Source organism: Hibiscus syriacus, unplaced genomic scaffold (assembly GCF_006381635.1).
Source record: "Hibiscus syriacus cultivar Baekdansim isolate YM2019G1 unplaced genomic scaffold, ASM638163v2 tig00117021_pilon, whole genome shotgun sequence".
In the NCBI taxonomy this organism is placed as follows: domain Eukaryota; kingdom Viridiplantae; phylum Streptophyta; class Magnoliopsida; order Malvales; family Malvaceae; genus Hibiscus; species Hibiscus syriacus.
In genome coordinates this window covers 1,317,382-1,334,767 of record NW_024063527.1, presented here as the reverse complement: position 1 = coordinate 1,334,767, position 17,386 = coordinate 1,317,382, and the positions used below count along the sequence as shown (strand labels likewise).

Below are 17,386 nucleotides of genomic sequence, written 5' to 3'. Positions count from 1 at the left end.
AACATACCTTAAAGCTGCATTCTCGAACTCGAGTCTTCTGAGGAGAACAACCTTTATGCTACTAGGAATTGTGTGTCTTATGTTATCAGTAGGATATGACATCCGGACCTGTCAATGTACAATTTGATCCAATTTGAATTCAAACCAAAACGCTGTAATCCAATTAAGATATTTTAATACTGAAATCATTTTAAAAGTTATTATTGTTCATATTATTTTAAAATATTTGTTGTTGATTATATTGCTACTTTTTATCGCAAGAATAAAAGGAAGTATCGGCTAGGATAATATTTACGAAACAAACAACTAATACTTTTGGGCAGCTATCATTAAATTCTTCTAATATTATATATAAATAGTATATTTAATTAACTGTATATTATCAACACCAAAACAAATTACATTAACAGCTGCTGGATCTCTTAGGGAACTTCCTTTTCACTAACCACCCCATCCAGCATATAAATTGCCCCTATCAACTCGGGATCCTTGGCCACTAATTTCTGCATCTTGCTGCTTGTTACTATCTACACAGTAGCACTGGGTTGTCCCGTTTTCAAGATAATCCGTTGCCCATCTTCAATGAAACAGAGTCTCATATCATTAAAATCCATCAGTAAGGGACTAAATTTTTTCATCCAGTCCGCACCTAGGACCATATCGCTTTCTCCCATAGCTATAACTCTGAAATCATGCTTACCCCTTTTCAAGTTTTTGCTCTTAGCTGTGCTATACAATCTTTCACCAGTTGCCAAGGTAATAGCCAGAGGAGTAGCTTGTTTCAACTCGACTCCCCTTCTAACATTTCTAGTTCCTCCATGGAGTTCAATTGTTTCATCCTACATTGGTGACTAGGGGTACACTCATCCCCACATTTATAGCATAATCCATGTGTCCTCCTATACTCGAGATAAGGTCGCCTATTTTGGCCACTGTTCGGCTGATTACTTCTCTAAGGTACCTACATGATAGGGCTGAGGGGCTTATAATAGAGACTTTGCCCATTAGAGTTTACTTTAGGAGAGCATTTGAGCTTCAACTTTTCCACTTCACATGTTAACTCCTATAATTTAGCCAATTTGAAAGCAACAGCTAAAGATTTAGGTCATGAGCTTTGACCCGATGCTTAATTTCTTCTTTCAAGCCACTAAGAAAGCTTTAAACAAAGTAACCTTCCACCAGGAAAGGACTATGTTGCAACATAAATGACTTGAGCTCCTCAAACTTGTCTTGATACTCTTCCACAGTCCCCCTCTGAGTTAACTTATTAAATTCCTCAATAGTGCATTATGATCACTATCAGAAAATCTATGACAAATAACTGCAGCAAACACATGCAAATGAAATCATTGTTTTTGCATAATATCACCATCAAACCAAGTTTCAGCCCTACCCACCAGACACATTGCAACAATCTCTAATTTCTGATTTTTAGGGACATCAAAAATAGAGAAATATTTATGATATTTGCTCACCCAACCTCTAGGATTCTCCTGCCATTAAAGTTCGGTAACTCAACTTTTGGTTTGTGAGAATAAATCTATAGTCAATACTGCAGCAGGATGATTGAACGTTCATTGTTGAAAGTATTTAGAACAATATTATTTCGTAATCTATTTAGCTTAATCAAATAATAATAATAATACTGTATGCAATGGTCAATGTTCCGACAGCAAAACACATAACTGAACACTTCAAATTTATAAACTTCGTTAAAATACATTTAAAATATAAAAAACCCATGCCTTTTTCGTCAACGATAAACACCACAGCACAAACATAGTTTTTCACCTCATAAGATACTTGTTTTCACCCTCTAGACCACGATACTAAGTAACTACTATAAAGGGAAGCATAGAGACCTTGCATACATGCAAAACATAAATATACAACACGTAATTTAAACTCGCGCGGTATGAAGAGCTCTCATCCCTCTCTGGTAATACTCCCAATGTGTGATTTCATAATCTTGAACCTTGTTGAATAGCGGTGGTGTTCCCTCATTCACCAGACCATCTAAGGGTCCGATCTCTTTGTGTTTCTGTGGGGTGTAGAAGACTGCAATCGACGTCCTCTCCTTCTCCATGTGGTTTACTACCCTATGAACCGGGCTCTTGAATATTGTCATTATCTGCTAAACATCAAACTTAACCATTCACATCACTTTCACAAGTTATAATGATTATTATCGAGTTCGTGTTCATTTCTTGTTTCTTAATACTGTTCAAGGCATTGCGATCAGCATGTGGCATATAAGTTTATTGCTGAAACCAAATGGATTATGACGGTTATTCACCGTTCACCCCCTTTGATTCAGATAGAGAGCTGTAATCGGTGCAAAATCGACATTTGGTTATTATCCAAATGTTCCATCTCCATGAAGAGATAGAACATAAAAAGGTTAAGTTGATGTGGTTTCATTTGAGACCGCATCTCATCTCTCCATCGTCGAGAGATTATATAGGAACTTATCATTACATGTGTCAGTTGTAGGAGTATAATCACTACTCGTAGGTAAACATACTAAGTGGATATGATTAGATGATGGTTGATTTGATTTTGATAGGGTACATAGCAGGCCATTAGGCCTATCAGCAGCAGTAACTAATCATTATTCTCCCAAGGATGTTAGATATTTCAAGTTCATTTCCGTCGGCAGATCCTCCGCAGTTTTTTTGTGGTCAGAGGATCTGAAATATTTTAAGATTCTCTGATAACCGTAAGGTATTGATATGCATAGGACCTTTAGCGGGGATGTAACAAAGTTATAAGATGTAAGTATGCATACATACGTGTAAATACCTCCATTTGATCACCCATGAGGATGAGGAGTGCATCAGGTAGAGTGGGGACTGTAAACCAATGCTGATTTTGGAGAATTTGAAGGCCTTCAACTTCATCTTGCAAGATTATGGTGTAACCGGTGCCATCTGCATGAGGTTTCAAGCCAAGAACAATTTCTGGCCTTGGACAACACGGGTAATAGTTCAACCTGGCCTGCAACGCCGCTCGTTCCCCGAATTCATCCACCAAACAATTTTCCTCCAGCCCCAGCGACTTAGCCATCGATTTCGAAACAATCTCTGTCACCATTCTCATCTTACAAGTGTAATTTTCTAAATCTTCCCTGCAAAATGGAATTATTAAGCATGCATGCTGTGAACAACTTATGCATAGGTCCTCCGTATGGGGATGTAAATGACGGATGGCGAGCTATTTAAGTTCGATTAAGTCAAAATGTGGTTAACGTTCGAATGGAATCGACTCAACTCGAGTTCTTAACGAGTCGAAACGAGCTATTTGATACATGTCATAACCATTTTTCGGGTAGAACAATTATTTATTGTTTTAAAAGCAAATACTTTAGTTTTAAAAAATTAGGGATTTTGAAATTAAATTGGATTAAATTGAAAAAGAGTCGCCATCGGCCTTTGGGTTAGGTAGGTCGAATACCTAAAAACGTATTTTAAAAACAAATTTAAGAAAAATTATTTTTAAGACAAAAAATTAGTATGCGTTTACAAAGATTCGATTAAAACGAGTTCGGGAGTCGGTTACAGTCAAAGAAGGATTAGCACCCTTGAACTCCCTTTCAGTACCATTTAATTTGTCGGTTGTCTTAATTGCGAAAATTAAAATTTAAATTGAAATTTAAAATTTAATTCGAATTACTTACCTTTTATCGATTGAAATTACCACTAAACGAAAAATCAAACAAAATATTAGATGGTAAAATAAAATATTAAATGCAAAACAAAAAGAAATAATTTTAAGAAGTTAAATTAAAAATAATAATAATAAGGTAAAATAACGTCACAAAAAAATAAAAATAAAAGTTAAGAAAAAGTTAATATAAAAATAATAAAATATTAATTTATAAAATAAATATAAAATTTAGGAAATAATAATAATTTCAAAATATCAAGTAAAAGACTGATTAAAATAAAATTATTTCACAATTAAAAGACTAAAATAAAAGAAAAATAATTTACACGACCAAAATAAAAATGCATAAATTCTTAGGCCATATTCAAATAAAAACTAAAATTACTGACTAAAATGTAAACTTAATAAAATTCGAAATCTAAATTAAAATACTGAAAATTAAATTCAATGGTTAAAATATAAAAATTACAAAAGCAGAGGTTTGCGGAAAAGGTTTATACACTCTTGAAATTACACAGAGATCTCTCCCCAAAACGAGATAATTTTGAAAAGGGTGTTTATAGCCTTTAACCTGACCCTTTATGCCTAAACCCATTCATTTTTCATTTTCTTTCTCTCTCTAAGAGAGAAAGTTTAAATTTCTCTCTGCATTCTCTCTAGTTTTCCCTCACCGGAGGGAAACCGGTCAACGGCCGACCAGCGTGACCGGTGGTGGCCAAAAAATATCAAAATAGCCTAAATCGAAGCCCAAATCCCATTAAACCCGAATCTAGCCTCCGTTTTTCCTAAAAATTCCCCAAACTCTCTAGATCTAAAAAAGATACATTCGATGTTTCGATTTTCCGACGACGTGTGGAAGCTCCGACGAGGGTAAGTTCTCTCCTCTCTCTTTTTTTTGTTTTCGGCTTTCTTTCCTCTTTCTTCAAGTCCGAATCCCTCCTCCTTTTATAATGGTTGTTGCATGTGATGATTTCTTTGGAGTATGTAAAATCCCGGATTTTATGGGATTTAAAATGTTTTTTTTTCTTTTTTTTTTGACTTTGGTGATATTCGGTGATTAATTTGTTTTTGTTGATGTAGTGGCTTTTGACGTAGGTGATGATGTAATCTGTGATTGCTTGACTCGGGATAACTCAGCGGCTGATTTTTTTTAAAACCCGGATAAAACGGGTGTCTACAATACCTAACTCGAAAAGCTCGTGAGCTTTATTTTTAAGGGTACAAGACACACCGAAACACAAAAAATCCCTAAAACCTAAGCGCAAGGAGTAGGTGAGCATTTTTCACATGTAAGGCACAATGTTTATACTATTTAATATAAATCAAGTGTAAATTATATTTTACATTTAAAATAATATGATAAATAATATTATAATTCTTTAAAGATAAAAATATTCAATATGATTGCATTATCTCCTCTTCACACTATGTTGCTTCGCCATTGCTTGTTTCTAGGATTACATTATAATAAAACAACGATCGTGTCTTTAAGAACAAAAAGTTCACATAAGATAATACTAGTGATATATTCTGATGAATTATATTAATTATTTTAGAATATTTGAATATAATAATTAGTTATTACTATAATATTAAAGTAAATTATTAAAATGTTTTATTATTCTATTTAGAAAGCTATATGAATTTTTATTCAGTTTATCAAATTAATAATTATTTGTTTTAAAATCGATATAAGTATATTAATAAAAAATTTAGATAAAAAATACTAATTGTGTAAATAAAATTTAGTAATATTATAATTATAAAAGTAATTATTAAATAATTATAAAAAAATAATTTTAAATTTCTCATTTATCTATAATTAGATACTTTTTATATAAAGAAGGGTGAGGGACATAGACGATTGTATAATAATTTATTATAATAAATATTATAATAATTTATTATATTAGATCTTATCTTTATTAGTATAAAGAAAGAACAAAGAAACGAGCATTTTAGGGAGCTTTTTATATTTCGCTTAGCCTCCAATTTTGAAGGCATGCGTCCATGAACACGTCACGTTTTAAGCGCGTTTAAGCGTGTCTTTAAAAACCAAGTTAATAACATGAAGAAAATGACATTTTAAAATTTTAAAATTTTAAATTAAATTATCAATACTAATATTTTTATGTTGTTTTTTAAATATGATATAAAATTTTCATTAACTTAAGGTTTAGATTAAAATTCGAAGTTGATCGAAGTTAAGTCTCATGATATTTAAAGTATTTTGAACTTGAGTAAGTCTAAAAATAATCATGTGTTTTTGGTTCAAAAGATTTGGGGGTTCGGGGCCAAAATTTGGTGACCCTTACATCTTCGGGCCAAATTGTGAGAAACAAACGGTCTTGCCAGTCAAGGAACTGACCTTCTTCAGGGGTAGGGTCGCCTCCATATCCTTCAACCTCTTCAACTCCTTTGCTGTACTTTTGTTTCTCTTCCATTGGCTGTTGGAAGAATTCCCTGGTCACTTGCCGAAATTCGTCAAGGAAACAACTTGGTATCCCATGATTTATAGCCTGGCACAAATTAAGAACCCATCGAGAGAGAAGAAGAAAACTGGGTTCACAGTGCTGGATTTCAAACCTGAAAGCAACCCCAAGAGCAGAGTGCTGATTTAAGCTTCTGCAATTCTTCTTCTGCTTTGGAGGTTAATGGTGAGTAGGAGAGCAGATTGAGGTCGATAACGGGAATAGGAGGTAACGGGGATGGAACATTTGCAGCTTCTTTTTCATCTCTGCAAATGTAGAGTGATTCAGGTTCTTCACCATTGAGGACCATTTCTTGAACTCGCCTTGACAGCAGCACATTAGCAAGACTGGCCATGTTTGCAGCAAATTCAAAACTGAGGATTACTTGGAAATTGCTTGTAAGAACTGGTACAGATTGATGATAAGCACAAATACAAGACACTGTACACTGAATTTTCAACCTTCTCTGAGACTGATATACTCAAAACTATGATACCACAATTCGTTGATGGGACTGCGATGGAAGATATTTTTCTTCACCGCTACATTCCAAGAGGAATTGTCAAGGAAAATGCAAGTCGTGATGTAATTTGATTTGACGTTATTATATAAAAAAAACCCCGTAAATTATTATTGTTTTTGAATAGTACCCCATATCTGATTTGTTAAAACTTAAAAAGAATAGTTTTAAACTAAACACGTAGGACTATTTCGAGTACTTTGAAACGCGAGGGAAAACCTCGCTTTTTACAAGATGTGATGTATTTTCAGTGTGGACGCATTTTTCGGATAATATAGTTTAATATTAATATTAAATATCTCCCGTTACAAAAAAATAATATTATCGATATATCTAAAATTTATAGTGCTTGTAAAAGATTTAAAATTTGAATAAATTCACGAATCTCTCATTTTATATAACATAGAGATACATTTATCCTCGCTTCGAGGATGCGATGACGGCTATAAATAAAACACCCATAACAAAAATCATCATACCATTCTTCCAAGAAATCTCTCTCTCATATTTTTTTTTCTCTTATCTACTACATTAAGATTATTATAATGAGATTATTGATGGTTGATCGTAAGCATGTATGCGATTATTGGCGGATAAATTTGAAGGTATTATTTATTTATTTATTTTGAATTATTTATCTCTTATTCATTTATTTTGAAGTAATTAATTAATTAATTCAAATTAATTATTTTGAATTATTTATTTATTTATTTGAAAAGGTATGAACATTCGTTGACTTGTTATATTAACTGTTTCTCGAGCCTTCGTGCTGATATTCTTCCATATTTACACGAAGCTGATTTTGTTTACGTTAACACTATAATTGGTGGTACGAAGTTGCATCTTCCATTGATAAACGTATTGCTAGACCAGTGGAGATCGAAGACGCACACGTTTCACTTTCTTTGTGGGGAGGAGACTATTACCGTTGAAGATGTCACATTTCATCTTTTGCCTAAAACGATCGTTGTTTCACTTGTGTTGTAATCACATTTATTCTATTTTGTTTTCTATTACATCACTACAACATTGCTTTCTATGTCAACAATACACAATTTTACGTTTGTTGCATAACAATTTCACGAAGTAATATTAATCATTGTGGATACTATATTTAACGCACTTACTGAGTCTACTTTTACTTCTTGATAAACGATAAGCATCAGCTGTTATTTGATAATAAAAAATTATCTCCACTCATGTTTTAGTCTGACACCCAAAACCTGAGGCGGTAAAGAAGCAGAGACATTACTAAACATAGAAGATAACGATGCCTCAAACGCCTCATTATCCTCTCTTAGTCAAGGACTCATCATATCCCCCTTGTTTCGTGGTGGAGCCTTAAGTGGCACATCCCATTGTGGGGTCAAATCCTTTTTGTTCTGAAGAACCCTTAACGGAAAGAAATTTTCGCTATGACTCAACTTGCCGCATACAAAACAGAATAATCGAAGCTTTCCATACTAGAAAGTAGCATAAACGAAAGCTTCATTTGGTAAAGCAAGTTTTTTCTTCCGTTTAACGACTTCTGAACATCCACAACAACTCGCACCCAGATGCTTCCTCTATATCTCAAAGTATCAACAACAACATCGTAATCTATATACGACCCAATAAAGTTGTCAAACTGTTTAACTACCTATTCTATATATAGCCAACCAGTAGATCGTTAATAATAATCCAGAAGATAACCCTGTTGAGATCTACCAACATCGGATCCTCTCTTTTTTTTTTTATAGGCGATACACAATCAAAAGATGGGAAACAAAGTACCATGGACCATCCGACTCAATTCGATCCACATCCACCTCATGAAATAAACAAAACAATAATCTACTTTCTCCCAATTCTGTGATAGCAATCCCTCTAATTGGGTGTCAAACATTCGTCATCGTTACTCTCATAGCCTGAAAATTCACCGTCGTAGTCGTAAGAAAACGCCCAACAAAACAATTATTGAAAGAAATTTGTGAACTAGTCTCCGTTTGTGGCAAAACTAATATTTCATCCTCTTCCTCCCCCAAATTCAAACTCGCCAACCCGTGCTCATTTTCTCCCATGGAATCAGAACGAAGAACTCAACACGCAACTAAACCAAAAACTAGCAAAGCTAGAGAGACTGAGAAAACTCAGAGTACGTGCCACAACAAGCAGAGAAACGACGTGCCAAGAACGACAGAAAAAACCTTAACACAAAGGGAATAATTTTTTAGAATTTAAAATTAAGTGTTATTGTTATTATTATTATTATTATTGTTGTTGTATTTAGGTGTGATTGATAATTAATAAAATTCTCATTTTAATAATAAAAAAACCAAAACAGTTCAACTTTATTAAAACAAGAAATTGTAGTATACAAAACAATTACACGTGAGATGTGTGTTGTCTTTAATTTGGAAGTAACAAGTTTAATTTTTTCCTTAAAAACAATTCCCATAATAAAACAGTTCCAAAATTATTTGTAACCCTTTATTTTTTAGCTGACCCTATTCCTATATGTAATGGGATAAGGAGGAGGTAGGATAGTAAGCTGTCCCCAACGACATGTTAAGAGCAGCTTCCGTGGGAAACCTCTAGAATTATGAATTGCCCACAGTGAGACTCGATCCCACGGCCACAAGGTTAAGAGCCTTGCGCTCTACCAACTCAAACAATTATGATTTATTTTAAGATTTCGTTCCATTCTTAAAAAGACAGTTCCCTTACAATGATTTAGAAATATGAATGATAACATTTTATTTGATTAAAAATTAATTTTTTAACTATTTAAGTTAAAAATTTTAGCTAAAATTTTGATTCAAGCCGAATTTGAATTTATAAAAGTTAAATTGATTAAAATTTAAAACGACGATGTTTTGATCTTTAGTTAAGGGATTAATGGTACTTGAGGTCCTTGAAATTGCATTCATGTTTATGTGTATACTCAACATGCCTTCGTTATCATACATTCATTGGAACACCTTTAAAATCAGTTTAGTATTTTTAGCCTTCGACATCTGAGGAATATTTTTCCAGTGTTAGAATAAAATGAGAATTTTCATTATTAATTAGGATTAACCTAAATTTTAGTGGAATCAAGTTTAATTTTGAGTAAAGGATTATTTCGTGAAAAATGAGAATTTAGTGTCTAATATGACTACCTAATTAAGCTATATAAGCTTATTCTAGTTGTTTAATGTCATTGCAGATTATCACCACTTGTAGATGTAACGCCCTGAATTCCAGATTAATAGTTCGGGCCAACCCGAGACCCATAAATTGAGCCCAAAAGACTTATTAGAATAGCTTGAACCAAGTTTAGCATTAGTGGGCTTGAATTGTGCCCAAGAGTTAAAGAATAAGAGATAATTTGCCCCTTGTTCAAATTAGAAGCTGAAAACCCACTATTTTATGTTGTGTTACGTGAACCACTCCCCACTATTAGCTCACCAAACACTCATCTCTTCGTCTCATCTTTCTTCTCTTCTCTTTCCTCCTTCAAGTGAGAGCTGCAAAGATTTCAAGCCTTGTTGAGTTTAGATAAGGTAAGATTGGAAATCCTTATCAAAGAGCTTCCATTTAAGCCCCATTTCTCAACTTTTACACTTAGTTTCCAAAAATGGGTTTTTGGGAGGTTTAAGAGAATCTATGGATTCTATGTTGTTTTTGATAGATTCAAGTTATAGGAAATACCCTTATCTTTAATCCTTCCACCTAGTTAAGTTAGTAATTCATTTTCTTACCTTTGATTAGTGAAAGAAATGAGAGAAAGCTCAAAGGCAAGAGGAAAAAGAGAAGTTATCCCTTGGGTGATTTGGGGGATTTTCTAGCAGTCAAAGAGTCAAAGTAACACATTTACAACTTTTTCATACCATTTGGGGTTCATTAGGAATGCATTATAGCTTAAAAGTTGAGTTTGAAGCGTGTGGAGTGATTGTCATGGCGAATTCTATGTTTTAGTGTTATATCATGTTCCAAGGTCTTATTTATGATCCCTTTATATCACATAAAACACTAATAATGGTTGGGAACCTCAATAGACCAATTTGGGTGAGTTTGAGTATAAAATTCGAGCCCAAGTAGGGCCATTTTGAGCAAGGTTATCGGTATTGTTTTTACAGTATCGATATTGTTCTTTAATCAGCGTAAAAATTAGCCTAAGTTTTAAAAAAAAATCAATACTCATTAGAAGAGTATTGATACTGGGTATTGGTTTCGGAACACACAACATTGTATCGAAATCGATTTAACAGAGGACATTTTTGGAATTGGTACTCAAGGGAGTATCGATGCCTAGGGTAAAGTATCGATACTCTCCATAGGAGTATCGATACTGAACTATTTTACAAAACATCGAACCAAAATTTGGTATCGATACCTTGGGCAGTATCGATACTCTAGCTTAGAAGTATCGATACTGGTCAGAGGGTATCGATGCTATCCCCTTCCTTTTTAGTTGAAATTAGAAGTAGAGTATCGATACCCAAGGAGGAGTATTAATACTTAAGGGTTAGTACCAATACCACAGGACCAGTATCGGTACCAACGTACATTTTTTGACATTAATTTTTAAGGGATTACAAGAAGACAATGAGGTTTCCCAAGGACTCCATAATTGCTCTAAAATAAGGCTACAAGTGAGAACAAGAATAATGTCTAATTTCATTAGAAACGAGATTAATTAGGGGACATAAAACTAGTCTTGTTTGAACACTCGAGAAACGGTCATGACACCCGAGTTACTTTAGCAAGTGATACTAGTATCGAGAAAGTAGTTTCAGTCCGAATATCCTTAGGTAGTGTGCTAGGCACTTAAAACAAACTTACTAGGGCGCAATGCCCACACTTGCGAGGGGTGGGTTAGTTGAGGGTGTTGTGATCGATGCAAAGATTTCAGACCACATCCTCGGTAGACTAGAGGGGTTTGTGAGTTCCGAGATGTAGAACCCTCAGCCGCACCATAATGTATGCCATAGAGTAGAGAGTGTAGTATACTAGTATACTCACTGACGCTTTAGACTTGATAACTTGAGCATTCTATTGAATACATTTAGTATGATTTAGTTGTGAGTGTGGCACTGGACTAGTTAGTTTAGCGTTTGGAATTTTTTTCCTTATGCAGGTTAGTAAAGGAGTAGTCGAGGAACCTTTTGAACAGTTGAGATCCAAACCGAGTGCAACAAAGTACGTCTTGAGTTCTTCTTTAGAGGGCATGTATATTTGTGAACCCTTGTACTTGTTGAGTAGTAACTTTATTTAAAATGTTGGTTTATATGTTTTGAATTATTATTTTTGGGACCTCCTAATGTAAATTATTTTATATAAATGTGATCGATTTATTTTACCATGATTACTATCAAGAAAACCATTTCAATTGAGAAATTAAGGAAATTTTTTTGTTAGCCACTCTGGTGGTTCCGTGTAGCATTCTAATCGGTCGACTGTGTATCATACTGGTTTAGAGTATTATAGTAAATCTTTTGGAATTGTATTTTAGAAGTTATAAGTCATTCGAGATAATCAATGTAAATATTCTCTTCTCTAAACTCTTTGAAAATAACATATGTGTTTGATTTGTTGTGTGTATATATAATTCTAAGTAGGAAATTATGTCATATTTGTTGGCTTATAAATGTTTTAAGTTTATAATATGAAGGATAAATTTTTGACTTTTTTTTTATAAATCGAGGTTTTTTAGCCGCTCTCTCTTTTGTCTTCCTTTTTTTCCCTTTGAGTTTGCATCCTTTTTTTATAGTTCATATCAATTTTTTTCTTTGATTTTGTTTAGCCGACGGCGGCACCGGTTTTGATACTGGTTGTCGACTGTCGGTTCTCTTTTCTCATTATTTTTTTTAATAATAATAATTTTGCATGTGTTGCACGTTTATCTCTGTCTTTGTGGCACGTTTATCTCTATCTTTGTGCCACGTTTTTTTTATTTTTTTTCTCGGTCGTTTGTCCGTTCTTTTATTTATGTTTCTTAGGGTTGGATTTGACGATGCCACAACTGGTCAAGATGACGCATATTTGAAATCTTGTTGATCTTCCCTGTAATAGACATTCAGATTGAATTTGGATGTGTGATTCTGTGTTTGGGGATAGTTTATCACAGCACTCGGCTATGATTTACAGGTTTCAGTGATATTTCAATAGCTTAATTATCTTTTGTGGTTCGCTTACCAATGCAATCAGATTTATTCATATCTATTTTTGTTCGAATCTTTTGGTTAGGGTTTTAACCTTTTCCATGTATGGCCTCTTTATATAATCTAAAGTGGTTAGTTTCAATTTTATACGAAAAGTCCAAATTATGTATTTAGTTTACGATGATAGTTCTAAACTCTTATTGTAATTTCAGATATTTTCCCTTTTTAATAATACTAGCGGCTTCTATTAAAAAAAAGTTTATAATATGGAGGAATAATGCAAAGTTACTCAAATTATAGGGTGAATTGCCAATGACTGTTGGCACAAGTGGTTGAGATTCATGAATATGTTGGCACAAGTGGTTGAGATTTATGAATATGAGTTTGTAAGGCCAAGTTTGAATCCTACCACCTTCATTATTGTTGGACAATCTGAAAATTCCTATGTAAATCCCAATTGAGTCTTAATTATGCTCTCGTCCTAGATTGGGGAGTCACTCCTGACCTAAATTTTTTTGTAACAAAAAAATAATAATAAGGTGAATTCTAAAAGAGTATAAATGATAAAATTGGTTACATAGTAAATTGAATTGATATCAGAGAACGTTTTAATGCCTTACGAAAATTATGTGAATTCTAGGTTAATTTGATGTCTAATTTGATGTCTCAATGCATAATTGTAATGGTATGATTCATGTTATAGGGATTGTATTATTCAAGTTAAATTTTAATGGTGTTTGAGTATAATTATAAGTTGAAATTAATCACATGCTACTTTTGCTATCAATACTGCGTAAAGAGTGTCAATAATATAAGTTAAAAATTAAACTTCGAACATTACTATATTGTATAGATATTGGAGTCAAGTATCGATATTGTATTCTTAGTATTAATACTAACTCTTAATATCGGTATTAAATCAAATCTTGATGTTCATAAATGTTCAAGAGCGTCCGACACTTATGATTGAAGTATCAATACTCTAAGTGAATAAGGATCAATACTCGTGCAATGGTATTGATACCAATTATTTAAAATGCAAAAAAAAAAAAATTGTGTAAATAGTCCCCAAATGATGTATTGCTTATGTTTGACTTTTTTAAACTTGTAATAATCGGATCAAAAGCCTGTTTGACCTAGATATTCTTTGAATCATAATTTATATTAATTTATTAATTAGTTCATAAATTTTTAGTTATTTACAATTTAGTCTTTAAACTTTTGTAAAATTATAATTTAGTCCATAAACAATATCTCAATATAAAATTTGGTTTTAAATGGAATGGCATTGATATGAAATATGATGTGAGTGTTTGAAAATTTTGATCAAGATATAATGATTATTTGAGAAGTTTTCAAGTTTGTGTTCTCCGGTGTCATTTCTGATCTATTTTTCATCTAGACATGTTTGATGATGTTATATTCATATCACCAACACTTATATAAAATGTTCTTAGTAGATTGCTCAAGACTTAAGAATTTTACATATGAACATGATTAAAAAAATCATAAGTCGTTCAAATCAACCGTATATACATCTAATCATATTTTAGATAATTAGAAGGATAATTCGTAATCTCTAGCACATCACATCGTATAATAAACTAGCATATAAAGCTCATTCATCTTGCTTTTGAGTTTTATAATCAAAATATTTATGGCCTTATGTTCTAGGAATATTTAAAATATTTAAAATATAAAAAATATTATATTTTCAACTAAAAAAATAAGAGTAGACTCAGGTTGACGAGAGAGTTGAAGACTTTTATGACGAATTAAAATTTTAATTCTGTTTGAAGCTGTTATTTTTAATAATTTATAATTTATCATTTTATAGCTTGTGGTTTTTTATTTTAAAAATTTTAATAGTTTGATAGTATTTTTAATATTTTTATTTTTTACATATTTGAAATTTAAATAATGTTTTATTTTTCTTAAAAATAAATAGGTCTCATTTTTCTTAAAAAAATTAATGAAGCCCTCGAACTTCTTGTTTTTTTATTAATTTGGGATAAGTACAAGACTTTATATTCAAAGATAACTCTCAACTCACACCCCTAGTCTTTCCGGTGCTCGAACCTGAGACCTCAAAGAATAATAACAATTACTTTAACATCGAGATTGTTGGATATATGAACTGCAAAACTACACCGTTAGCATTTATTGGAAATATAAACAGTAATTAAAAGGAACGAATTCGTAAACCGTGTCGTGATAAAAACCACTGCCTTAGAAACGAATTCGCCCCGATGTGTGTAATCGCTGCAGTAGGCGGACCGTCCCCCGAGGTTAACACGGTCGCTCCGAATTCCGTACACCCGAAATCGGAGTGGACTGCTGGTGGTATTGCTTTTCTGATTGGAAAGCACTCATAGAGAACTCACAGAGAGAATTGTAGAAAACATTTTTGTAAGTGAGTTGAGAAGCTGAATATAGCCCTCTATTTATAGGTTAGAAATAGGGTTAAAATCGTCCATAAAATTTCAGGATTAAATCTCTTCTTTTGTAACAGCTGAAACGTCTAGATGAACCTGACTCAAAAATAGTCCAGGTTCATTGCATCATTATTCAGCTGTTATAACTCCTGAAATTATATCATGTAACCCTTGGAATTAAATCAAATAACTCCTGTAACTCTTGATATTAACAGATTGTCTCCTCTGTACAAAGCTGGAAATCAGTCTAGATACATCTTAACGTTTTTGATTTAATTTAGGAAAAAGTTACCACGACCACGACCATTAGCCGAGCCGAGTCGAGCCATGCCGAGACGGACGGACGGCGGCGGCGGTGCACGAGAGTCTCCCTTGTTCTCTATCACTCAATAAGGAAGTGAGAAAGTCAAGCCTTAAATACCATTCCCAATAGTATTTCCAATACTATGTAGGATTGAACATTACCAACATACGTCGCTTGGTTCAAACTTCTAGAAGGACTATCACATTAACACTACAACGGTCAACATTGATTTTCATTTATAAAAGACTAGATTATTTTTTCTCCTTAATTTAAAGGTCATACTGAGTGAAAATAACTAAATAAAAGGTCGTACTGAGTGAAAATAACTAAATAAGTTGAATGGCCATATTGGTTCCAGGTAGAGAAAAGAATAGATGAAAACAATGGCATATGTTGCGGCCCCAACAAAGAACATGAATTCCTCGTGGAATGTTGTACCATGTAGAGACGTAAGTTTTTGTTGCCTTGAATATGTTTTATATATGAATTTCGATGATGACAACGTTTTTTAGCGGCTTCATCTCTATATCTTCTTTCCTTCTCTCCAACCATCTTCCAGCTTTAGGTTTCTCATTTCCTTCTGGGTTTTCTGTTTGGTTGCTTAGAAAGCACCGTAAGTCTGTAAGGATATTGCCTCTTTTGTTCTTGTTTCTACATACATCTAACCTCTGTCGGCTGAGCATCTCGGCTGCATGTATTTTGATTTTCTTCTAGTTTCCTACTGTTTCTCTTGAACCAAACAATACAAGTTTTGTGGATAATGATTAGTTGGTTTTTGTTTGCTTAAAAATCTGCAGATTTTAGAAGAGAAACCCAATGGGAAATGCTTCATCAATGCTAACTCAATATGATATTGAAGAAGTTCAAGAGTACTGCAATTATCTATGTAGGTTGTTTACAATATAATAGATATATTTTTGTTGACTCGACTGGTTCTTTCAATTCGGTTGTTTTGCAGTCTCAAGGGAAGAAATTGTTGGTTTGTACCAGAGGTTTTGCGAGTTAGATGGAAATGGGAAGGGATATATATCAGGTGATGAGATGTTATCAGTGCCAGAATTTGCAATTAATCCTGTCTTGAAGGTACAGTTATTGACTTTAAAATGTCTTCAATTTGAGATTATTGAGTCTGATTTGATGAGTGTGTTGGATTTACAGAGGGTGGTTGAGATGGTGGATGGATTCAACTTTAAGGACTTTGTTGCCATCTTGTCTGCTTTTAGTTGTAAAGCAACCCGATACCAGAAAGCTCAACGTGAGGCTTTGAATTAAGACGGAACTATTAAGTTGCTTAATTAAAACATAAATTAATTTCTTTCTTGTCTCAGTTATCTTCAAAGTGTACGATTCCGGTAGCAATCAATGACAGTACAACAAGAGTGGGCAGGGGGGATTTGTGCCGAGGGATAATGTTCCACTGCATCGTAATGGGTTACATGTATCATCTTGTACAGGTTGAGTCCACATCTTGCTCCAGAATAGTTGGACAAAATAAATACCACTTCGACTATTTTCCATGCAATTTAGCAAAACCTTTAATATACACAAGAATGCATAGGATTCTCTTTTCCACGGCCATGCAATTGATTTTTGTATTAACTATTTAGAAAGAAAGACGATTTGCCACAACAAAGGAGGCACATGCAGACATGCTATTTGTTTGATACACGCTAAAATCAGATTTTAACGACAGAGGAGAAGGTGTTCTAACGGCTACTAGGACCATGCTACCTACATACATAAATTTGTAATCTATTATCCATAACCGAACCTTTTTGACTGACTAACCCAAGATATTATGCAGCAACTAAATCCTTTCAAACTGCAACCACCGGGAATCATTTAGCAGCATTACATTCCACGCC

At 33.3% G+C, this 17,386-nt stretch overlaps 2 protein-coding genes across 2 annotated transcripts; one reads left to right on the top strand and one right to left on the bottom strand.

The window, feature by feature from the left end:
• Positions 1-1,877: 1,877 nt before the first annotated feature.
• LOC120195837 (codeine O-demethylase-like) lies at positions 1,878-6,559 on the bottom strand. The gene is made up of 4 exons (XM_039197772.1): positions 6,253-6,559; positions 5,941-6,185; positions 2,803-3,130; positions 1,878-2,131 (listed from the first exon to the last, which is right to left on the bottom strand). The coding sequence occupies exons 1-4, from the start codon at positions 6,490-6,492 to the stop codon at positions 1,901-1,903; spliced, it is 1,044 nt and encodes a 347-aa protein (XP_039053703.1). The 5' UTR covers positions 6,493-6,559; the 3' UTR covers positions 1,878-1,900.
• Positions 6,560-16,070: 9,511 nt separating this feature from the next.
• Positions 16,071-16,793, top strand: LOC120195922 (calcineurin subunit B-like). Its single transcript, XM_039197852.1, has 4 exons — positions 16,071-16,134; positions 16,319-16,407; positions 16,480-16,604; positions 16,680-16,793. Exons 2-4 carry the CDS (start codon positions 16,338-16,340, stop codon positions 16,791-16,793), a joined length of 309 nt encoding a protein of 102 aa, XP_039053783.1. The 5' UTR covers positions 16,071-16,134; positions 16,319-16,337.
• Positions 16,794-17,386: the final 593 nt, after the last annotated feature.

What these genes read in the sequence shown, in the direction of transcription:
- LOC120195837 (XM_039197772.1), bottom strand. Translation starts at nt 6,492, where the DNA reads ATGGCCAGTCTTGCTAATGTGCTGCTGTCAAGGCGAGTTCAAGAAATG. An exon ending in CCCCGAACCCCCAAATCTTT is followed by an intron (nt 3,131 to 5,940) that starts TGAACCAAAAAC and finishes AATTCCATTTTG; the next exon opens with CAGGGAAGATTTAGAAAATT. An exon ending in TCATGGGTGATCAAATGGAG is followed by an intron (nt 2,132 to 2,802) that starts GTATTTACACGT and finishes GATGTTTAGCAG; the next exon opens with ATAATGACAATATTCAAGAG.
- LOC120195922 (XM_039197852.1), top strand. Translation starts at nt 16,338, where the DNA reads ATGGGAAATGCTTCATCAATGCTAACTCAATATGATATTGAAGAAGTT. An exon ending in AGAGTACTGCAATTATCTAT is followed by an intron (nt 16,408 to 16,479) that starts GTAGGTTGTTTA and finishes GTTGTTTTGCAG; the next exon opens with TCTCAAGGGAAGAAATTGTT. An exon ending in CAATTAATCCTGTCTTGAAG is followed by an intron (nt 16,605 to 16,679) that starts GTACAGTTATTG and finishes TTGGATTTACAG; the next exon opens with AGGGTGGTTGAGATGGTGGA.